The sequence below is a fragment of the Leptosomus discolor genome, chromosome 25, assembly GCF_034619465.1.
Source record: "Leptosomus discolor isolate bLepDis1 chromosome 25, bLepDis1.hap2, whole genome shotgun sequence".
NCBI classification, from domain to species: Eukaryota; Metazoa; Chordata; class Aves; order Leptosomiformes; family Leptosomidae; genus Leptosomus; species Leptosomus discolor.
In genome coordinates this window covers 2157547-2182085 of record NC_141415.1, presented here as the reverse complement: position 1 = coordinate 2182085, position 24539 = coordinate 2157547, and the positions used below count along the sequence as shown (strand labels likewise).

At 48.7% G+C, this 24539-nt stretch overlaps 2 protein-coding genes across 2 annotated transcripts; one reads left to right on the top strand and one right to left on the bottom strand.

Annotated features, from left to right (window-relative positions):
• Positions 1-4894: 4894 nt before the first annotated feature.
• Positions 4895-5878, top strand: LOC104354148 (olfactory receptor 6C74-like). Its single transcript, XM_086478156.1, is given in 1 exon segment — positions 4895-5878. A coding segment is annotated over 1 exon segment (984 nt).
• A 7658-nt stretch (positions 5879-13536) lies between these two features.
• On the bottom strand, positions 13537-24282 carry VWA5A (von Willebrand factor A domain containing 5A). Its single transcript, XM_086478154.1, has 16 exons — positions 24206-24282; positions 22084-22142; positions 21465-21712; positions 21123-21267; positions 20623-20765; positions 20359-20488; positions 19460-19511; positions 18809-18989; positions 18486-18565; positions 17874-17982; positions 17397-17561; positions 17148-17251; positions 16610-16791; positions 14154-14377; positions 13822-13945; positions 13537-13616 (listed from the first exon to the last, which is right to left on the bottom strand). The coding sequence occupies exons 1-16, from the start codon at positions 24280-24282 to the stop codon at positions 13537-13539; spliced, it is 2103 nt and encodes a 700-aa protein (XP_086334280.1).
• Positions 24283-24539: the final 257 nt, after the last annotated feature.

Genomic DNA, 24539 nt, shown 5'->3' with positions numbered 1-24539 from the left:
CGGTTGCCCGCGGCTCGGAGGCAGCGGCTCGTCGGGCGGTGGGGGGCAACGCCGGGCTGGCCGCTGGGGAGAGCTGTGGAGAAGCAGTTAACAAACCCTGCTGGCCACGTCTCGTTAGTTTCTTCATTAGACCCTGGGCGAGGGACAAGTAATGGAATTAGTCATTAACAAAACAGAAACTTAACAAAAACGTCCTCTGCAGGGTCTCTTGCCAGGGGGTGACACTGAGCAAGCTTAACGTAGCAGTTTTGATCACGTCATTTGATTTTTTGATGTTTGAGGTTATGCTCTTTTTCTAAAAATACAAGGATCACAACACTTCATGGCCTTGGAAGTGTGAGGTCCAATGTCTGCTGCTAACCCAGCACTAGGGAGGAGTTTCGGGGCTGATCACAGCAGTCTGTATTCTCTGTGCTGTGACATACACATAAGGTGGCATTGTGTGAGGTTTGTACAGTTTTAAATGTTTTTGTGATTTTCTACCTATCTGATTCTTTAAATACAGTTGAGAAGACAGATTTAAGTCTGCTCCAACAACAGACTAATCCCTTTGGACTGCTAACATACAACTTTCTGCTTTAAAGCCTGTTTATTTTCTTTGCATTTCCTAATCAAGGGACCTGGTCGTGCTTAATCACTCTGGTGTCTCTTATTTTTCTTTGAATCTTGTTTCTTACTTCTTCTTGTTGCAGATGACTTGCGTCCAGCTTTCAGATGCCATAACAACTTTATTTGTATTTGGATCACCAGCGCTTTTGGACTTGATGTATTCAGATCACCAGTAAATTTATTTTCAACAAACTTATTACATGCCTGTCATAACAAAAGTTGATGAAACAGGAGCCAGTAGGAAATAATTTCTTTAAAAACTACCATTTGTAGTTCATGGTACAGAAAACCAAACAAAATAATTCAAAGGAATAACTAAATGAAAACGTAGACACATGGCTTGAATTAGTGCTTGTGACATCACTTGCAGCTAAGTAACTGATAGGGCAGGAACAGGAGGAGGCACATGGCTGGTGTTTGTGCCACTGAGTGGACCGTGACACCCAGCGCCGAGGTCAGGCTGACAGGCCTGTAGTTTCCCGGATCATCCTTCGGGCCCTTCTTGTGGATGGGCATCACATTAATTCTTTATGACTTGACTTGTTTCTATCTTCTTTGAATATGTCTTTACATATAGTTATTTGTCCTTTTTCTTGTCCTTCATCTCTTCTGCTTCTCTCTATGTCTTGTAAGGACTTATCTGGTCTCCTGGAGTTTTAAACAGATATGACCAACCTTTCTATAACCCAGAATAATAAACTGTTACATGCCTTGAGAACAATTTATAGACATTGCAAAATGCCTGACTTGTAAACTGCTGATCTGTGTAGCTAGCTATCCCCTGGTGAGGATGTCTTTTCATCCCAGCAGTGGTGTACAGCGTATGAAAAACAACTTTGTTGCCTGCTCTTTTTGGTGCTTGAAAAAGAGGAGCAAGGGTATTTCTATTACCAGTCTCAGTGTGGAGACAAGGTGGTGTTGGGTCATCTCTTGCATATTTTTTTTTGGTCCCTCTCTTCTCAGATTGCATTTGAATAGTATTTTCAGTTCTGTGGTGCTTTTATACCACTTTAAAAATCATCTAGCACTACATGTGCAAATACTCAGTCTTTTGTGTCCTTTGTCTTTTAAAAGAGCATGCCGTTGTTTATCCATGTACATTGAAAACAGCTGGTACAATGAGCTTCTCACTGAAAGAAGAGTTACTGAAGACTGGGTTGGGAATTTTGTATGTTAATAACCCTAAAGTTTACCACTTGATGGTTTCTAGGTAAAAGAAGTCTTCTAGGACTCTTAAATGAGTATATATTTTTAATAGCAGAATAATTTATACTGCTAAACAGTTCTATTTTAATTTAGCACATCTAATATTTTACTATGTTTTTGGCATAAGTACAAAGTATCCTGAGTGGAACATGCACAATATCTGAGTTTAGACATTTTTTTATTCACTGAAAGGAATTTCCTGTAAGAATGAAACATGGGGAGAGAAGTCATGCACACAGGAATGCTGCTTCTCGCAGACTTCCTTGCAGAGCCTGCCTGAGATAAGCTGCAGTTTATGTAGAATATCGGGAATCTGGAGATCTTGAGAATGCCATTATTGTCCACTCAGTTTACAGTTCACTCTGAAAGACTTTGTACCACTTAGGATGTGGGAGGCAGTGTCCCTCTGAGCATCCCTGACCTGCTGGTTCCTCAAGGTGTAGATGAAAGGATTAAGCAAGTGAGTGAAAACAGATGTCTGCAGGGTGTCTGCCTTCTTGAGGCTGAAGGAAAACTCTTTGTTTGGCACTGTGTACATGAAGATGGCACTGCCATAGGATATGGTAGCCATGGTGATGTGGGAGGCACAAGTGGAGAAGGCCTTTTTCCAGCCCGAGGCTGACGGGATGTGGAGAATAGTGATGATGATGTACAGATATGAGAGAATGGTAAATAGCAGAGAGCATAGGAGTACCACAGTGGACAATACAAACTTCACCAGCTCCAGGAGATGGGTATCTGTTTGATCAATGGTTCAGTGTCACAAAAAAGGTGATCAATAACATTTGGCCCATAGGAGGGGAGCCAGGAGATGGGAAGGAGGACAGAGAAGGCAATCATATCCTGGACTGCATCAAAAGAAGCATGGCCAGCAGGTCAAGGGAGGTGATTCTCCCCCTCTACTCTGCTTTTGTGAGACCCCCCCTGCAGTGCTGCATTCAGCTCTGGGGCCCCCAACATAACAAAGACATGGACCTGCTCAAGCGGGTCCAGAGGAGGGCCACGAAAATGATCAGGGGGGTGGAGCACCTCCCTATGAGGACAGGCTGAGAGAGTTGGGCTTGTTCAGCCTGGAGAAGTGAAGGCTCTGGGGGGACCTTATTGTGGCCTTCCAGTACTTAAAGGGGGCTTACAGGAAAGATGAGGAGGGACTCTTTATCAGGGAGGGCAGTGATAGGGCAAGGGGTAATGGTTTCAAATTGAAAGGATTAGGTATTAGGAAAAAGTTCTTTACTGTGAGAGTGGTGAGACGGTGGAACAGGTTGCCCAGAGGAGTTGTGGATGCCCTCTCACTGGAGGTGTTCAAGGTCTAGTGGAAGGTGTCCCTGTACAATCAATCAGCACCTCCTGAGAATGCTGAAATTTCCTCATGCAGGTGTCTGAACTATCTGGGCTGAGTTGCCACCTGGAGGAGCTCCATAACTTGTGAACTGCTAGATGCAAACAGGTTTCTGGTCTCCTAGAAGTCTATCTATTAGGTGGTAACAACAGATGGTGTCACTGACATTAACCTGCTTCTGTGATTTGCAGTGGAGAAACTGAAGTTTCTGAAGAATCAGGCAACTGCTTTCACTGAACAAACTTAATGAGAAACACGAGGGTTGTTACCTTGTCTGGCATTGTCTTATATGGTGTTCTGTGGAACTGGTTTAACAGGGAGAAGAATAATCAAAATACAGACAATGAAGACTGTAAAGACATTTTACAGCAAATAGGACAGAGGAGGAAGTAGTTTTTGGATATTTGAAAGAGCTATGGTTGCCTGAAAAGATTTAAGTTTTACAGTGTGACTGAATTTGACAAAATATCAATCTGGGGAGCCAGCTCCACATTGTTTATTGTTAATTTAGTCAATGTAATGAAGTGAGTCATCACTATCTGTAAAGTTTGTGGAAAGAAGGCTTCTCCTCCCTCCTTTTCCCATAATAGAAGTCTTTTTTGCATTTTCATTCTTTATCGGTTTTAGCTCAAAACCACCTGTTTATCTTTTAAATAATTAGTGAGAAGCTATATTGCAACAATGATGATAAACATTCCATATAACATATTTATTTAGCTGATAGCAAGAGGTTCAGATTGGTGTAGTAAAACTGTTCAGAATCTAGCTAGCTAATGCCTGTGTACTACTTCTGAGTACCAAGGTCCCACATACATTGATTTCTCAAGAATGGGAACAAGTCTACTAACTCAAATTTTTATATGTTCCCATTCACCAGAGAATGAAACCATGCTTTTAGCAAGACCTACTGTTCACCTTCATGCATGAATACATTGACAGTGATCACAGTCTAAAAAGAACAGTGATTAGAGAATTTAATGTGCTAATCCAGCAGTGGTGTTTACATTTACAATACTCTGCTCTCCCAGGGTAGATATCTTCCCTCCTTATTCTTTGTCAATTACTTAAAAGCCTTCATCATTTGATGTTGAAGAATATGCCTGGAGAAGAGAGAGTGAGCTCAGCCTTAGCTAGTGCGTTAGAACGGCAGGAATATGAAACATCTTAGATTTAAACCCTGTCTTTCATCTTGCTACAAAGGTAACTAACTTACTGTTCATGTGAATGTTTTGTAAACAGACTCCTAGATAAGTGCATTTATTTTCTTGCAACGCCTCTAGTTTCAAATACGTCATGGAGTTTAGAAGCCTCAACAAAAATAGGATCTCTTCTTGTTCCTTAAACTTTGTCATGGTTTTCTTAGATTGGAAAGAAATTGAAAGAGAGTAGTAGAAACTTACTCCAGTGACATGTTTTTCTTTTGAAAACTTATTTTAGTCCTTTCAAGTTTCTTTTTGAAGATTAGGTTTGGCTGTGCAGTGGTATTATGAACTACAGCAGCTGTATAATCTTCAGTCTTTTGAAATCAGGAATAAACAAAAAGGTAGTACTGATGGAAAAGAAAAAAAAATTATTGAGTATTTTATTGATAGCATGCCTTCATGTTAGACAGTCATTTCCCTTTCAATTCTCTGCTGATTCATGTTTCATATACATTTAAATTTAAAATACAGCATTGAATCCGCCATCTTCTCTCCCCTCCAGTTATTCACAGCGTGAGACACATAAGTAAATGTTATAATGGAAAACCAAACCATGGTCAAGAATTTCATCCTTGTGGGATTCACAGCTGGCAGGAAGTTGCAGATCTTTATCTTTGTGGTTCTCTGCATCATCTACATCTCAATTATAATTGGAAACTTAGTGATTGTCACTACCAGCATTGTGGACCGTGGGCTTCACGTGCCTATGTAATACTTTATTTGGAACTTTTCGCTCTTGGAAATGGGTTTCACTTCCTCTGTCATTCCTAAGGTCTTGTTCAACCTAACATAAGGAGAAAAGACGATTTCTGTGGTTGGTTGCTTCATTCATTTTTTTTTTTTATGTTTCATCTTTGGCATGACAGAGTTTCTTCTCTTGGCAGCAATGTCATTTGACAGGTATGTAGCCATCTGCTACCCCTTGTCTTACTCCACCATTATCAGCAATGGGCTTTGTAGCTCATTAGTACTTGGTTCAAGGGGGCTGAGTTTTGCATTTCTACTTGGCCCATCAATTGTCGTCTTCCAGTTACCCTTTTGTAACCAAAATGTTAGCCATTTCTTCTGTGACAGTGCACCTTTGGGAAAACTTTCCTGCACAGAAACACCTGTTCTAGATCTTGTTAACTTCTAAATAGGTGTTTTTTCTTTCCTGGTCACTCTCATTATCACAGTCCTGTCTTATGCCAATATAATTGCCACTATATTGCACATTTCATCTGCTTCAGGGAGGCAGAAAGCCTTTTCCACTTGTGCATCTCACCTTATTGTTGTTTTCATCTCCGACAGGAGTTGCATTTTCATGTATGCTAAACCTACACACAAAGGTAGGCTTGACATCAGCAAAGGGGTAGCTACTCTCAACATGGTGGTATTTCCTCTGCTCAACCCATTCATCTTCAGTCTGAGGAACAGGCAAGTTCAAAAAGCCTTGCAAAAATACTTCTCTCTGTGCAGTTCTTACAGAACAATTCTAAGTCTGATGAGAAGTGAAAAGAAACTTCGCAGGGAACCACCTTAAAGGATGAAGACATATAAATATTCCAAGTATGCATTTGTACAGTGAATGTCAGAAACTTTGTTACTGTCTTTGATCTGTTGTCCCTCACTTTTTGCCTGTGTGACAAAAACTGGTGGAAGATGAGTCTCCAGTACATATCAGCAATGTAGCAGCTGGTTCTGAAAAGAGAACCAGCCATCTGATATGCACCCTACTGGAAATACAAGAGTGATTTAGGAGGGCAAGAATAGGAAGAGAAAGACCCTATTGGTGTATGAAGATGGACTGCAGCAAATTGAACTCCCCACAGGAATGTACACTGGGTGAGGCCACAGAAGAAGGAAGCTTTTATTTGATCTAGAGAGTGGTCAATGCTGTGGATTTGCAGACTTTACTTTACAAGATTTGTTTATTCTGTTTCTGTGCTAGTGGAATTTTTCTTTCAGTTTGGAAGAAACAGAATCATTGTTATTCTGTCAGGGACCTTGATGGGTGGTGAGATAGTTTAAGGCATATATATTTGTTAACTGCCAGAACCCTTGCCTTGTAATGGTTGTGTCGTGTCACAGTTTTGCCTTCTGTGGGAAGTGTGGACTTTAAATACTAATTAATGAAGAGCTTCTAAAAATCTGTCAATGCATGTTAAGATCCATCTTCTGGAAGACCACTGAGAGTCTAGGGGTTGAGATGGTATTTGTGCTTTTGGGAGCCTTGGGTGGAGATATATTCAACTTAATCTAGTGGGAAAACCCTTGAACTTTAAACATACAAGAAAATGAAAACCACCAAACTTGTTTTGGAACACCTTTCAATTCTGAAGCTGTTAGGAAGATTTTCATGGTAGCCACTTTTAAAATCTGAAGCCAGAGTTCAGAAGAAGAAAACCTCATGCTTTTCAAGTTCCTATTTGTTCTTTATCACCATCAACTGCAACTGAGACCATACCCGGTTGGGCTTGTCTAAAAAGATCCTGGGCATGAAGGTCATGCTGACTTTCTCACAACCAGCTCTTTCCAGATGAATTTTCTTCCCTAGCCTTGCTGTTTTGCTTGACCTCTGTGGTGGACCCCATTAATTGCAAGTATTGTTCATAGTGCCTTCATTTTTGAATCTGAATTGAAAAGACTTTTAGTTTAAGAATTAAAAGGAAATACTATTTTATAAGAAAATCAGGTACTTTGTTATTTATTTATTTTTACTCAGGAAAATAACCCTTTGGACTTATTTGACTAAAAGACAGGTCCCTTTTCTGGTTTCTCAAAATGACTATTTAAAAATACATTTGTCATTTTAGGCCTGCAATAATCATGTAGGTCCAAAAGCAAAATAAAAGTGGATCATTTCAGTGTATTACGTGTTTCTTCCCTGATGCTAATCTTGGAAACTAAAAAAGTTTTAATTACTGAGGGATCGTAATTTCTCTTTAGAGCTACCAGGCTTAGGAAAATTTAGGGAAGTGTGTTCATTGAATGATCTGGAACTAGTAAAGCCTGAAGTTTCTCCAGTTATTCTTCAAAACTATTTTTCTTGCAAGGAAGTGAAGCATTTAGTGTATCTAGTGAAAGAAGGAAAAAAAAAAATTACTTGAAGCTGTTTTGGCGACAGATGCAGGCCAAGATTTTAGCAAATACTTGCAACCATGAGCTCAGTCATTAGTCACTAGTGTCTGCGTGAACACTTTTAGGTCATAGAGTAAACTGCAAATCAGTTTAACAGTGTGTCTTATGTGTGCAAACTAAGCATTAAAATACTGTTACTCTCTGTAGTGAGCATTTCACATCTCCACATCAGTACAGTTAAGAAAACCACAAAACCAGACATTCCCCTTTTCCCTTTAACTTCTCCTAGTTAAAGCTTGGGTGTGGTCAGAAGTATCTCTTTTCCTAGTGAAAAATTAAAAATATTAGATTTACAAATTGTGTGTCTGTTCTAGACTTCAGCATAATATCTGCACTGGGATTTCATTTAACTGAGTGCTACTTTAAACAGAGCATTTTCAGAGCTTTGTAAAACATAATGGGATATGTGCTCCTGAACCTGCAGGACCGGATGAAATCAAAGACAATCTTTGGAGGATCTTACCTGACAGTATTACTGCAGGCAATGAAAGGAATTTTCAGTAAGACTGGACTTGCATAATGCAGACCTTATAGTGTAGATTTAAAAACTCACCAGTCTTCCCGTTGTTACTGCTCTAGCAGGGACCCAATCTTACTGAGGGAGGCATAGAGTTTTTAAAACGTGCAAGTAGGGTGGCTAAGCAGGAAAGTGTTACAATAGTAGGTAGAGGAGGAGGTAAATCAGGCCATTGCTGTACAAAGTAGTAGGTTCAGAAGGGAAGTCCTCTGTTATTGAACCCAGCTGCTCTTTTGTATAATTTTGTCTTATGGATCAAGCACAGTCTTGAACCTATTTATGTTGCTTGCCAGCCCAGGACTCAGCTTGGGATGTTGCATCTCGGTGGGTATTATGCATTGGCAATGCCTCTGAACAACTGTAAGTGGGCAAAGCTTTGCCCGTCACAGATGTGTCCCCTGATCACAGAAAGTCTAGAAATATAGTAAGAGGCATTAACTGTTGTTCTAAACACATTGCTTCACAGAAGTGGGAGAAGATTCAGGACTATTATGTCTGTCATGTTGGTATACTGTGAGTATACTTCTGCAGAAGATACAGGTAACTCAGATATTTCTGTCTGAAACACAACAGAGTTCCACTTCTGTACCAGTTCTTCAGTAGCTCCACAAACATACTGAGGTGGGAGAAGAGTTAATAACTGTTCCCAGTTTTCTCCTGAGGAAAAGAAAGCAGGCAAGCAAGCAAGCAAGCAAGAAAAGGTTAAACAGGAGGAAATCTAAGCTTATCTACAGGAAAAATTAATCAAATGTCCTTGGAAAAAGAAAATATACAATTCATGGGCTTCTTCCTACCTTCCTTTTAAAAAAAATATATAGATTGGGTCAAGAGTTTGTCTTTGGGAAAAAATGCAGCACCTGCTCAGTGCTGGCACTGTTGGTACCTGCCTCTCCTTGCCTGTGTCTGAAGTTCTCGTGTGAACATGGGAACATCCTTCCTATTTGACAGTAGACATGATGAACATAGTTGTTTTTCTTTGAGAAGATCCTCCGGTAGCTTGAGTGACCCTTCCACGTACAGGGTCTGTGCGGTGAGCTGCACTCTGGTTGGAGACCCAGTTGATGATTTACAGCTTGGTGTTCCCAGCATCTGAAGGGACATGAAATCATCTGTATCATCCTCTCTTTCTTTGTAGAGTTAGCTTTAATAAATAGCATTTTAAATTATAGTTTACAGGGTCTGAGTGCTTTTATAGCGAACCAGCAACTCCTAGTGCAGAATAGGAGGCAAAGGTCTTCTCCAGGCCACCTCAACATCGGGTGGGATGATCTTGAAACCCCCATGTTCTGAGTGTGGTCTCTGAGGGCCTGTAAGCAGCTCCTTTGGACCTCAGCAGGTTGGTAGCTTTCAGAGATCTGTGAGTGCTTTCCTAAGGCATCTGACAGTGTCTGTATAACTATAGCACCATACTGCTAATGGTGACCATGACTGTGTGGCTGAGTTTTTGGTAGGTATCCGCTGCCAATTGTCAGAGTTAACCATCTCACAGCTATATGGTAGACACATGCTGGCAAATTTAAACAAATATGACTGACATAAATGCTGTTGCTCTCATTGTGATAACCATATGCCACAGTCTGTGTAAGGTGCTACAGATCTCTACACGTCTACTTCTTATAGTCACAGTTTCTTTCCTCGCTGGCTAATGCTACTTTACACTTTCCTCCCCAATAACCAAAGAAAACACACAGCTGATGTCATATCGTATCAGATGCCTTTTCTCCTATCAGTAGAAGAATTGGCACTGCAGATATCGAGTACCTCTGAGCTTTCCACTGTAGTTTTGGGGATCTGTGCTCCATGTTGCCAGGCTGAGTGAACAGAGGGTGAAGTGGGGAAGGAGCATCATCTAGTGCACGCTTGTGGTAAGTTCCCATTAGAAGCCTGAATGCGTGCTCAAGGGAAGTCCCTGCTTGAGGAACACAACCCTCTGGCCAGACCACATCCTAGGGTTTTCACAACATTGTGGTGGCACAATGATGTCCCTGCTGATTTCCTCCCCATGACTTTCAAGCCTTTACAGGGAGATGGAGATGGTGAAGGAAAGCACCTAGGTGGTCCATAGAAATCCTGGTATGAATCAGAAAAGGCGATGCACTCAAATTGTTCATACACCTTTCTCATAGGCTGGGATGAACTGTGTCTGGAGATGTTGATGACAAGTTGCAATTAGGAAGGGTTCCCCCACTGAACACTGTGAACTAAGAGTGTGAGGACCTTTCCTGTGATGGTGCCTGGGTGTTACCTGTTGTGCCCCATATCGCTTCCCTCCCTATTCTTTCTGAAAACCCTTCTTTCACAAGAAAGGCAGTCAAAAGTTCAGCTGTTTCAGTCTTCCTGCCGTAGATGGAACTCTGGGCCTGAAGTACCTGAATGCCATTTTCTAGTGTTATGGAAATCATCAGTGTCCTGGAGGCTGTCTCCCTTGGGGTTTCAGGGTGGGAGCACTGCCTAATTGTACCCTGTGGAGGATGAAAATTCTGAGTTGGTGCAAACTGTTTCAACACCTCAGACAACAGCTGTCCCTCCCCAGACCTCCAAAGCATTTCATCCTGCTCTGAGAAAAAGAGAAACTGAGGTGGGGCAACAAGCACAGGCTTTCCCAAATGTGGCACAGCCAGCTGAGGCTCTGGAAGGGGGATTCAGCTCCCATCCTGTGGAAGACTAAAATGGGATTGACACCCTCAGAATTAGGCAGCTGTGCGTGACTGAGGTTGCCTTTTCAGCCTCTGCCAATGGCCAACGGGGAGAAAGAAGCAGAAGCTGGTATTCCCTCCAGGCCATGGAGACCAGCTAAGTTCGGTTAGATGAGTCACTCTTGGGAGTTTCTTAGAGTGAATAAGCCAAAACCTCTCCCTCTATCAACAATGCATTTGCTGGTGGCTGAAGTAAGGTGAGCTACCAGTATGTAGTGGGTTTGCATGGCAAGGTTTTGGTAGCGGGGGGGGGTGTGGGTGTGTTATAGGGGTCGCTTCTGTGAGAAGCTGCCAGAAGCTTCCTCTGTGTCCAGTAGAGCCAATGACAGAAGGCTTTGAGATGGACCCGCCGCTGGCCAAGGCCAAGCCAATCAGCGATGGTGGTAGTCCCTCTGTGATGATGTGTTTAAGAAAGAAAAAAGTTATTGCGCAGCAGTAATTGCAGCGAGAGAGGAGTGAGAATATGGGAGGAACATTTTTTGCAGACAGCAAGGTCAGTGAAGAAGTGGGGGAGGAGATGCTCCAGGTGCCGGTGCAGCGATTCCCCTGCAGCCTGTAGTGAAGACCATGGTGAGGCAGGCTGTCCCGCTGCAGCCCGTGGGCAGTAGAGCAGATGACTGCCTACACCCTGTGGAGGACCCCATGCCAGAGTAGGTGGATGCCTGAAGGAGGCTGTGACCCCGTGGGAAGCCTGCACCGGAGCAGGCTCCTGGCAGGACCTGTGGCCTGTGGAGAGAGAGAAGCCCACGCTGGAGCAGGTTTGCTGCTAGTGACCCCATGGAGGGGGCTCATGCTGGAGCAGTCGGTTCCTGAAGGACTGCACCCCATGGAGGAGACCCACGCTGGAGCAGTTCATGAAGAACTGAACCCGTGGGAAGGACTCATGCTGGAGAAGTCATGGAGGACTGTCTCCCGTGAGAAGGGACCCCACATTGGAGCAGGGGAAGTGTGTGAGGAGCCCTCCCCCTGAGGAGGAAGGAGCGGCAGAAACAACAGTGTGATGAACTGACCACAACCCCCATTCACTGTCCCCCTGTGCCGCTCGGGGGGAGGAGGGAGAGAAATTGGGAACAAAGTTAAGCCCAGGAAAGAAGGGAGGGGTGGGGGAAGGTGTTTTAAGATTTGGGTTTATTTCTCATTACTCCTCGTAATAAATTGCATTTTTTCCCCCCAAGTCAAGTCTGTTTTGACCGTGATGGTAAAAGCTGAGTGATCGTCCTGTCCTTATCTCGACCCACGTGCCTGTTGCTGTATTTCTCTCTCCCCTGTCCACTTGAGGAGAGGGAGAGTGATAGAGTGGCTCTGGTGGGCACCTGGCATCCAGCCAGGGTCAAACCACCACACAGTATTTCTTCACAGTCATGATTCACCTCTCCAAAACATGAGGTCCCCCATGCTCTTCTTTCCTCCTTCTGAACCCCAAGGAGTGTGGGAGGGCATATTCCTCTCAGTCCTGTCCCATTTGCATCTCTGGGGAAGGTGACTCCTCTCTCTCCCCACTGACCTCCAGGGCAGGAGGGGGTTGCCAGAGCACAGATGGTTGTGCTGTGTCAGCTCCAAACAGGAGAGGTGAAGTTTAAAGGGAGAACTGCATTTATTTCTGGAGTTGCATGCTCCTATGGAGTTAAAAAGTTAAAGCTAAAACTGAGTTGGACAGTGATGACCTGACAGCTTTTCTATTACAGCTAGGATAATTTAGACCTCAGTCCTCTACACTTGCTGCCACTAAGATCAGGCTGAAATAAGTAAATTCAAGCTAAAAGTACTCTAGATAAAGCCTGGCAAGTCCTCAGCTCTTGTCATGGTAACCTAGAACAGGTCTGTGCTCTTCCAAGAGCCATGGGAGCACCATATTTAGTCTATTATAATACACAGCTCTCTGTGAAGCAATGTCCTTTCATTCCCCTCCTGGTGACTTCTAGATGGCCCCTGGAAGGAAGGATCATAGACCCAACTGAAATAAAGGCTATGTCACATGTTTTGGCTTGCAGAAGATTCGCTGTTTATTGGAAAATGAATCAGAAACCTTGCCAACATGGAATGAGACCCGTGAATTCAAGGCCCTGGGGCGGGAGGGAGTACATTGCCTGACTGCTTTGCTAATCAAAATGTCCCGCAGTTCCAACTCCAACATGCTAGTAGTTTTCAAATCAGTCTCGCCCCAAATGATTTTTCTTGGACATTATGATGGGCTGGGTCTGATGTAGATGAGAGTTTTGCTTCCAAAATGATTGTTTTACATGGCAAGGCAGATGCAGGAGTTCCTGACACAGCCTGGACTTTTGGGGTAAAGCAAAGAGGTCAGCAAGCGGGGTGCAGCAGGAGTTCTTCACTGGGAGCCACTGCTATTGTGCAGCTGCCGACACCTCTAAACACTCATCTTTTCTAGTGTGCACAGCACTTTCTTGGCAAAACAGAAACCATAGAAACATAGAATCATTTAGGTTGTAAAAGACCCTTAAGATCGTCGAGTCCAACTGTTAACCTAACACAACCAAGTCCACCACTAAACCATGTCCCTAAGCACTGTCTTTGTGGAGGCCATTTTGCTAAAGCCGAATTCAGGAAGGGCAACCACTGTGGAATGTGATGCTTCCTTCGCACTCCCACTTCTGCCCAAACCAAACATGCTGGAGGCTGTGAACTAGAGCTTTTCTCTTGAGGAGTTCAGCATGGTACAGGCTCAGCCCAACTAGTATAAGACGTAACCAGTGAGAATTCATCTGTAATGGAAGACCCCAGCTTAGGGAGCAACAATGGTGTCCCAGCATGGTAGCTGAATTTAGGCTTTCTGGTCTTTCTAGCTCTGCAGGTGCTGCCCGTCTGTAGCATAATTATGTGTTGAGCTCAGAGCCTGAAGACACTTGGTTTCACGGTGCTCCCAAGGAGGGTGTTGGCTGCCTCCAGGCACTTCTCCAGCTGGGACACTGCAATCAAGGAGAAAAAGGGCCGTTAGAGGAGTCAGGCAGGAGGGGGAGCCAACAGATTGAAAGGAGAAAGGGGACACAAGGACCCCTTCATCTGCCCACAGGAAACTGTGGTCCTGCAAAGGGCTGAGGCAGGTCCTGCTGGAGAGAGAAGGGAGGAGGCTGTGTTGTGGGGATCAGCAGGAAAAGGACCACGAAGACTCACCAGCTCGGCTGCACAGCCAGGTCACAGCCTTGGCCTCCAGTAGCTCACATATGTCTTGGTAACACTTGTTTCTGTGCAGCCAGGTCACAGCCAGCACTGTGGCCCAGATGCTTGGCTCCATGACCTGTAAGAGAACAAAGACTCAGACCAGCACGCAGCATTGAGTGTCCTCCCTGCCCCCTCACTGCTTCCCACCCCTTCCTTTGTGGCTCCTGGTTTCTGATCCCTTCATTCCTCTCTGGCTGCCCTTGTGATGCCAGTGTTGCCACCCGCCAAGGGGTTCCCACTGCCCCAGGATGACACGCTGCCACCATAAGAGGTTCTTCCCTTACCTCAGCAGGCATCTTTCCCTTGATTTCAGCCTCATCAATTTCCAGCACAGAGGCCAGTCCTGAGCTGAGGGCCCAAGAGCCATCTACATTCTGCAGTGCCACCAGCTCCCGCCACTCAGCAATGGCTTTGGTGATCCAAAACCCCAAACTGGAAGGGTCTGAAACAAATGCTGTGGGATCCAGATACTCGAGAGAAGAAATAGATGGTGGTGATGGCTTACATGCTGTGGGAGAAAATATGAACAGGGGGGTTGGGAGAATCACAGGAAGCTGACCCCTCTGTACTCCCCTATGCAATGCCCCAGAACATTATCTCTGCTCTTGTTTAGGCAGCTACCTGCAGGCTAAGCCCCTTCCTGCATGCTCCCCAAAGCACTCCCACCCACAGCCCTTTCTGGACACCCCCAACTTTGACTGTTGCCTCTTCTGGCATTCCTGCTCAGCCATGTCCCAAGACCTCTTTAGATAGCCCCCCAACACATTTTATTCAAATGTGTGTTTATGATCCAGCACCATCCCTGTCCCGTCCTTGGGTGTCCCTGAGCTGGGTCTCATATTCACTGAAGGACTTTCAGGTTTAAGGGTAACTAAGGGAAACATTAAATGCAAAATTCATTAGTTTCCACACTGTGGGCAAGACACGGCAGCATAACCCTCAGTGGGAAAACTGCCCAGCTTGCCATGTAACAAAGATGAAGGCCAATTAGTGTGCTTATCTTGTACCAGCGTGGGACAGAATGCAGGCTAACTAGTGCGCTTATCATTTGAGCAGGGGAGGAAGGATAAGCATCCTGCTTGTCTGGCCAAGACACTGCACAGCTGTTAGAAGTTTTACAACCTGACAATTTGGATGTTTTATGACCTGGCCCAATTACTGCAACTGCTGGGATGAGGTGAAGGTTTTATAGCCAGAGGTTGTATCAACAAGTCCAGAGACAGGGCCTAACTGTCAGAGGTTGTACCAGCAATACCAGAGGAGTCCACATCTGTAGCAAGTGCTGCCTTTCCTTTCCCCTCTCCACCCCCTACTCAATTAATAGCACTATCAGCCTCCTAGGAGCCAATCAGCACACAAGATAGGACTCAGTCCCACCTCATCAACAGGTATAAAATTAGTCTTTAGAATCCTCTTTTTTGAGGGTGACAACTCCAGCTACTGAATGGGTCAATGGGCCTGGACCTCTCTCCTCCCCAAGCTGGAATGGCTTCTTGGTGAGAATCATGGTACTTAATTATCTTATTGTAGTACTTACATGTTATGGTGTATATGTGGTTAATGGTAGTCAAGAGAGATATACATTAATATTTTGGGGTGACATTTGTATTTGTGTGAGACAGTGTCTTTATCAACGGCAGTTCCAAACTTATTACATCTGTCGCGTCAATAAATTACCTATATTTGCAACTTTGTGAAACCGTTTCAGTGAAAGTCCCTGAGAGGGCTCTGACGGGCAAACGTTGACTCTAATATGGGGCTTCCAAAACTGTCCCAGTGAAAATCCTTTGAAGGTTCTGGGATAAGATTAATAAGAACAATAATAAGGAAGTCTGGAAGTTATACACCAACACTACATACACATTTAGGCATGAACCATTGACTAGGTCTGGGACTAAGGGTGGATCTAGCCGCACCTAGGCTCCTCTCTGAGAAGGAGTTTAGAGAGCAAGGGGGTCCACTCTGAACCTCATGACCGGATGGGAGGGTCTCACTGATCACATATCCAGCTCCTATCCTTAACGCAACACCCCATTCATTCCTCTGTATCCTTAGTCACAAAACGTTGACCACATCAGGGACTAGGATTGGATCTAACCATACTCTTTGAAGGAGTTTGGAGACTAAGGGGGTCCTCTATGAACCTCATGACACAACAGGACAGTTTCCTTATTCTCTGTATTCTTAGACACAAACCATGGACTGGGTTCAACAAGAGGGCTTTCCCTACACTCCTTCCTTTTCCTTGGGTGTAAACCATTGTCTGATTCAGCGGGAAGGTGCCCCTCAACCACACGTCAAACTCGTTACCCTTTGACGCAACACCCTATTATAAGACATTAGATTATCCCATACCTTTTGAGCAAGTCCCCCGCTGAAGCAGGGCAGCAATGCCATGGGTGAGTTGACGGAGGGCAAGCCATGATGCACACACTGCTGTCAGCCAGCCAGGTGGGACCCAGATGGTCGTGGGATGGCAGGAAGAGACTATACTGGAGCCATGAATCTTAACGATCTGACAGGGGATGAGTGACTGGTGGGGTGGCAACAGTGCCAAGGGCCCTTCAAGGGAAACAGGGACAGGGACTGAATTAAACACATGGGAAAGAAGCACCTGGTGGTGATGGGGCCTACCCTGTGAGAGTGGGAGTGCCCCGTTGCTGGGGTTCCAGCTCCAGTGGAATGAGAACATCCTGTGGAGCTGCCCCACCAGCTCTTTCCCACAAGTGTCTTTCCTTACCTCGGTACCAGCTGACCCTCTGTGGTGTGCGAACCCCCACATAGCTGGTAAAGGGGCAGATGATTCCTGAAGCGAGGCTGATCTCAACTGCACGATGCCTGGGTTCATCCCCTGACCCACTTGCAGCCTCTGCCAACAAGCTCTTCAGCAAGCACCTCACGGCCAGATGATGCCCAGCCAGCCTGGGGACAGAGTGGGGTGAGGTCTGACCACTTGGCTTGTCTCCATGCTGGGGAAAGGTGGACAGAGAGAGAGCCTGGACACCTGGGTTCTCTCCTTTCAGGGCTAAGGATGGACAGAGGGAAAACCTGGATGCCTGGGTCCTTGTCTTTCTGGAGGGAAGTGATGCCCAGGTTCCTGACACCCTCTGGGGTCAAAGCAGGGAAGGAGGGCATGCTTGGACACCTGAGTTCTCTGCCAGTTGGGGATGGGGTATGGAAGGTGGGAATGCATAAGCTATCCAGGCCCCCCTCTCAGCTTGACTCCATGTTAGAAACGAGGGGGATGCATGCATCTTCCCTATAGGACAGGCTCTCACCGGCCATCTCCCTGTGGGTACAGTGAGAATTCTGTCGTTTGAGTGACAACCTGGCCGTCCAGGCTGTACTGCAAGGTCATGACCCCCTTGGCCACTGTTGTGTCCTGGAAGGAAATGGGAAGTTACTGAAAGGTTCCTGGGGACACAAGATGGTTACTGGGGGATATTGGGAAGTTACTGAAAGATTAGTGGTGGTTACTGGGGGGCTGTTGGGAGGTAACTGTGGGTGACTGCAGTCCCAGCTCTCACCTGTGCCTGTCCATGGATCTGGGCATAGAGAAGGCTGTGTTCACCCTGAAAGATGGACTGAGGGGTGCCCCCCAGAACCTCAACTTCCAGGCCACAGGGCAGGGTCCAGCTCAGAGACACTCCCTCAGCTGCTGGCTTGAGTGCCTGGTTCAGGTACTTCAACACCTGGGGACAGAGGACAGGACACCACAGTTCACAGCTTCACTAGGATTCATTCCATGGCCCCCGGTGTCAGGGTTCCCTGGGAGACAGTAGAATGTGTCAGGTAGCCTGCATCAGCTGGGTTCCCTGGGCACAGTGGTCATGGGTCTGTGGGTTATAGCGGGGCAGTGGGATAGTCAGGGGAAGCCTGAGCGCCTGGGTTCCTGGGGCAGTGGGTCTTGACTATTGTGTGTGGGCAGTCCACGTGCTGGGGTACTTGGAAAGGAGTGTGTCTGTGGAAGAGAGAGGGAATTGCCAGGGCTCCTGAGTTCCTACCACAGCTGCCACAGAGTTGGAGAAGACGTAGGTAGCTTCACCCCCTGTCTCCCAGGCTAGGGCCGTAGCCAGGGCAGCACTGTCACGAGAGAAGCAGAAGGAGAAACACCTATGAGGGAAGCAGGAAAAGTGTCAGAAATGAGAGCCAGAGGTGGGTGCAAGGGTGCTGGGACAGAGCTGGAGAACAGAGGCTGGAGTTAAAGTTGGGGGAACAAAGCTGGGGTGTGGAATAAGGGGTCAGGAGGAAAAGCAGGGAATGAGGGACTGGGGTTGGAGCTGGGATTAGGCAGGGAGCTGGCAGAAGAGAGCTGGGACTTGGGACAGAGCTGGGGTCAGTCTAGTGGGGCTGGGGCAGAGCTTAGGGGTACATCAGGGTGCACAAGCTCTGTGCCTCCATCTCCCTGCTCACTCTGTGAAGTGTGCATCGGTTGTGGCAGTAGTAAGCAAAGACTCGCACGTGGGGGCTTGGCACAGGAGAGCTGTGCAGGGTAGGAAGGGTTGGAGGGGGCAAAGGATTTGGACAGGCACTGGTGAACAGGGGCCCTCATCAGGGATGGCAATGACTGGACAATCAGTGCAAATGGAGGACTGGGGGCAGAGAGTCCCCATTACCGATGGCTGTTGCGGTGACAGCAGACCTCAGATGTGATGGCTTCCTTGTCAGGGGGCAGCCCATCCATGAAGATGAAGAGCTGAGAGATAGGGGACATGAGCATTGGGGCCCTGCACAGGGACCCCAAAATGTGGCGAGCAGGCCCCTGAAATGGAGAGAGGGGCCAGGAGAGAGACCTCCTGTAGAGACGCAGCAACCCCTGAAGATAGAGACCCACTTCTCCATTCGCCCACACCCCACAGTATCCTTCTTGTTCCATTGCGACCACCACATACCTTGGGTGGCTCCTTCCACCCAGACTCCTGTGTCCTCTCTCTCCCACCTGTCCCTCCACCCCTCCATGCCCCTGCACCCAAACCTGGCGTGTGTGTCCACGGGGGCGGGGGGTATTGTAGATTGAGCAGAGGCTTCCCAGCAGGTTGGTGTCGCCCAGACTGGAGACAGTGGAGGGGATGCGCCACATGGCCTCGGTCACGTTGTCCTGATTATATTCAACACTTTGCCTGCCGGGGGCACAGTGTGTTTGGAGAGTACATTGCTCTGTGCCAGCCCTAGTGCTCCGAGACCCTGCCCCAGAGCACTTCCCACAGCTGTGCCCTAGGGTCCTCTGCAAGACCCTGCCCTATACTAGTTCTTGAAGAGACTTGGCTTCATAGTTCCTGCAAGACTCTGCTCAACAGAACCCCAAGAGGTGCTGTCCCATGAGGCCACAAAGATCCCATCCCCAGAATCCAGCCTTGCCCTACAGTACCCGGTTGTGCCCTACAGTACCCATTTGTGCCCTCCAGCACCCAACCTTGCCCCATACCAACCAGCCAATTTCAGAGCATGCACACCTCCCTCCAGCATCTAACCCTGCCTCACAGCACCCATTCCAGCTCCACAGCACCCAGCCATGCCCCACAGTATCCAACCCTACCCACCAGCACCTGATCCAGCCCAATAGCACCCAGCCTGCCCCATGTTTGCTCACGGGTAGATGCCCACAGAAGATTCTCCGTAGCAGTAGATGTTGAAGTAGCAGCCTAGGGGCAAGGAGAAGGAAGAGCAGGGAGTCCTGTGGAAAGACACAGCAGGCAGGTCTTGGGAGGCACTGGTGGGGGATACAGATGACTTTGTCCATAGTCTGGTCCCCCTAAAGCCTCTGGACTCCCTGGATGACCCGAGCCAGTGCCCTGAACACCCCTGGGCACCTGAGATTTCAGGACCACTTCAGGCCTTGCCAGTACCCACTCACATCTCTGTCCCTCTATAAATGCCTGCCCTGACCCGCTCCCCTTCAACCTGCTCCTCCATCCCATCCTGATCCCCGATCTATGGGGGTACCTGTGCATGCTCAAGAAAAGTGGTGTCCAGGAGGAAGATGAACTCTCCAGACCGGCACTGCCCAGGCACTGCCTCGGGGATGCTGGGTGCTAGCATCACCAACACCATGGGGTCACCAAGCAGGGAGCCTGCAGGAGGTATGGGGTGGGATGAAGGCCAGATGGGGACCCCTATCCTCCTCCTGCTTCTGATTCCCATTGTGCTTTCAGCTTCTACCATCCCAGAGCCTGTGATGTTCCACACTGGTACCTCAATACCCTACTGTACTGTCCACCAGTATGTATTCCAACCCAGTGCCTCCAACAGAGCTATGCAGTGAGCCCTAACACAGAACTCCCCACAAGCATGCTGCTATATATGATACCTCACCACAGTGTCCCCAGCACCCCACCCTGGAACCCCAGGAGCCAAACTATCCCATCGGAATGCCTCTCATTCCCATTGTCCAATGATATCTCACCCCTCAGAATCCCCAGTGTCTCCCCATGCCCCCATGCATCCTGCAACCCAGAGGTGCCCTCATGTTCCCTCCCCAGCTGCACTCACCTAGGGGGGCCCCAGGGTCTCCCTTCTCCACCACAGCACTGACTGCAGTGGGGTCTCCAAAATACACCTGCAGCTCCAAATCATGCCCACCTGAGGGGCTGCCAGCCAGCGAGACCTGGAGAATGAGTGCCTGGTCATAAACAGGAGGAGGTGACCAGACCCAGCACTGGGCCAGGAGCACAGGCACTGATCTCAGTGCATCCCCTTTTTCTCAGTGATGACACCCCTCCCCAGCTCCCCCCGGGATCCTGGCACTGGGCAGACCTGTGCAGTGGTGCGGTCCTGGGCTGCGTAGATCAAAGGGGTGAGGGCGAAGTTGGCCTGGACATCGGCCACTCCCCGGGGTGACCGCAGGCTAGCAGTGAGCAGCAGGCTGTAGGGCAGCTCACTAGTGCGACAATTCCAGGCTGCAAGGAGAAACATGGCTGGGGAGGGTAAATGCTTTTCCTGTAGGGGTGGGAGGTGGTGTCAGGATTTGGCATCCATATATAGGACATATGGAGAGAATTGGGGGTTGTCAGTAAAGCATACGGAGGGGTCCATGAGTCTGTTTATGGGAAATGTATGTGGGAGGTGTGGATCCCCTCATGGGGCACAAGGAAGGATATGTGGATATATCCAGGGGCTGCATGGGGAAAAATGTAAGTCCTCCTGTGGGTGCAAAGGGAAGATGCATTGGGTCTGTTCATAAGGTACATGGGGAGCTGGTGGGCCTTTGCTGGGGTGTGTGACTGGGAGGGCAGTTTCCTTTTAGGGTCACTCACCGTAGTGTGTTCTGTGGGGATGCAGTGTGGGTGGCAGCATAAAATGGGCTGCTCCATCTGTCTTCTGTGGCAGCTCTTGGACATAGCGCAAGGTCACGACCACCTCACTGCCAGGGGACAGGGTGCCCAGGAAGCAGGCAAACACCTCGCCTCAAACACCTCGCCTCGAAGCTTAGACTGTTCCTGAAGGTATTCGAGATTCTCCCAGCCCCCTATAGGCTTGTGCAGCTGCTGGACCTGGGTGGGAAGGGGAGGGACAGAAAGCAGATCACCAGACAGGCCATGGGCTGCTCATCCCATGCCCCTGTGGTGGTTCACCCTTTCATCCCTGGATGCTGGTACCTCATCCCGTAGCATTGCCTGGACCTTGGCATCCTCACTGCAGGCCTGGAAGGAGTAGATGGCCATGTGGGGCCTCAGGGGGAAGACAAAGAGGACTTCTCTGGAGACTGGACTCTTGTTCTGATAGGTGAGTTCAGAGGCCACATCAGCCACATAATCCTGGATAGCAACATCCACCACAGCACTACATAGAGGCACTGTGTACAGGGGTATGTGGAGCTCCTTCCCCAGCAAAAAGGATCCTGTTGCTGTTGAGAGAGATGCAGCCTGTCCACCAGTACACATGAACGACACAAGGAGATGATTGGTGCTGCTTCAAATATGTGGGTGTTCCCACCCAGGAAACCAAGACTAGGTGACCAACGTTACTGAGGGTCTAGTGTGAGCCTGCCATAGAACAGTGTCTGCCTCCCACCCCCCAGCTTCCCTTTCCCCCCATACCTCTGTTTCCCACCCATTTCCTGTAAAGCTCATGACCATTTGTATCCTTGTTTCACTCTGGAAAGGTCCAGTCCAGATATTTCCCCCTATGGCTGCCTATCCTTCTCCTTTCTTTGTCCCCTTTTGGCAGCAGCCCTCATCCCCCAAATGTCCCTCAGCTGTCCAATCCGCAGCTCACTGTCATGGGCGTAGGATTTTCCTAAAAGTCCAAAGCTCTCATGCCACATTTCTGGAGACCTGCAGAAAAGAGGGGTCTCCTATAAGAGGAGAGATCCACAGAAACCACCAGGCAGCCCCTGTTTGGTGACGATTCCTTTTCATTTCCCCAGTCCTACACACATAGCTGGAAGCGCCAGCCCACCATATACAGGGATTCAGAAATCCCTGTTGATGAGCACTGGGATGTCACCAGGAGCATTTCTGAATTGAGGAGGTCTGCACCACACCCCCACCACGGGAGAATCTTGAAGAGAACTGAGGGATAGCAAGGGGAGATGGAGGGAAGAAGGTGGGAAAGGAAGAGTGGATGGATGGATGGATGGATGGATGGATGGATGGATGGATGGATGAGACTGAGCAATACATGGCTATCCATCCATGGCTGGATGGATAGATTGGCAGATGAGGTCCATTTTGGGACAGATGGATGCACAGGTGAAGAAACAGAGACATAAGAATTTTTGTTGAAATGGATAGATGAACAGGTGGAGGGGTCTATTTTAGAAGAGACAGGCAGGTACCTGTCACAAACAGTATTGTGTGAATGTAGGTGCACAAGAAAGGGCACATGTGAGAATACGTTCATGGAGTAGCTTGCGAGGGCAGGTTGAAAGTCCAGTAAATAAGGGGGAACATGATGGAGAGAGAAACGAGGCCAAGGACAGGAATTCCATGATTGCTGAGCAAATCCCAGAAAGGCAGTAGGTGAAGGGTGTAGTTCAAGGGATATCTGGCTGTCATCCCGCCAAGAGCCAGGTGAAAGGGAGTGCCCTCCACCCCAAGCCCATCCACATCAATCTCTCTTGTTCGGACACATTTGCCTCAGTTTCCCCAGTCCCTGCTCTGGGGTGACAGGGTGGGGAGCACCAGAAGAATCCCCACTCCACCATCATACTGACAGGGTGGACAGACCGAGCAAGTAGGGTGTAAGTCCTCAGGAGAGTAGGGGTGAGGGGTGGACAGAGGGATGGACTGAAGGGGGGCAAGCACTCCCCAGCAAACAGGGACAATGAACAGAGAATAAGGCCAGAACAACAAAGTGAAGCCTCAACAAGCAGACACTCACCAGAGTCAAGGCCAGAGTCATCAAGGGTGGACTAACAAGCAGAAGGATGGCGGCAGGGGTGGAAGAGGAAGAGGCAGAGGGAGGAAGGGGCAGACGGGTGAGACACAGGGACAGAAGGGGCAGGGGAGGAGAGGCAGAGCAAGGGGTGTTGGGCAGGCAGGACAGTGAGTCAGCAAAGGGATGGCTGCGTCAGCAGAGGGATGACTGTGATGGAGAGAGAGACGGAGGGGCAGGCAGACAGAGGAACGGACGGACGGGCGGGGAGGCAGGGCCAGGGGGGCGGAGACACCCCCCCCCCTCCCCCCACGCACCCGCCCCCCCCCCCCCCCCCCCAGCTGGGATCGCTGCCCCCCTCCTCCCGAGCACCCGGTTCCCTGGGGGCTGCGGGGGCAGCGGGGATGCTGGATGCCTGGGGCGCTGTGGGGTGGGGCGGGGAGAGGGGACACCCTCGGCGGAGGGGATCTGGCCGGGGGCCCCGGACACCCTCCCCGCCTTGACGCGAAAGCGGCGAGTGGGCGGGAACGTCTGCGTCCTGCGCCGCGAGAGCCGCACGGCGGGAGCGGCCGCAGCCGCGGTGGCTGCGCCCCTGCCCTGCCCGCGCCCGGGCGGGGGCACCGGGCGGGCAGCGGCGTCCCTCGGTGCCGCAGGGTGTTGGGGCCCGGCCGGGGAAGGGACCGCAGTCCCTCCGCAGGACCGCTCCTGGCCAGAGGGGGTCTGCCCAGTCTGCCCCGCCGCCAGCCCCCTGCTCCGTCCTCACGCCCGGTGCCACGGGCAGCGGCTGCTGAGGGGCCCCGCACCCAGGGCGGGGGCTTCTGCGTGCCTGGGGAGGGGGCACGCGTCCCTCCGGGAACCTGCCCCCTGCCAGCCCTGCAGCACTGGCTGCGGATTTGGAGGCTGGGCTCGGTTCCATCCACTGACTGGTGCCAGGCTGTTAATTGGGTGGCGGGCTGGAAAGAAGCAAAACCAGCGGAGGAATGGCAAGAGTTGGCAGGCAAGCTCAAACTTACACACCTACTTTGGCCACGGGTGTTTCCTCTCATCTGCTGGATCGGGGTGCTCTGTCTCCAGTTTCCTCCCATGAGCCAGCTCCATGCTCATCCTCCCTGGCAGCCAGCCCTTGTTGAGACAACCCACCTCACTGGTGGTCTCTAGACACTCAAGGGGCCAAATTGCGTTGGACTTAAGACATGTTGCTCCCGGATGCACTGTCTGTTTCTCACTGGGAGTGTGCGTAGCACTGAACTCCTGCTTCTCCAGCAAATCTGGGCAGCTTCCTTCAGTCTTCCTCTCAGGATTGGTGAGACTCTCAGATGTGATCACTCCAAGGGCTGTGCTGAGAGTGTGACAGC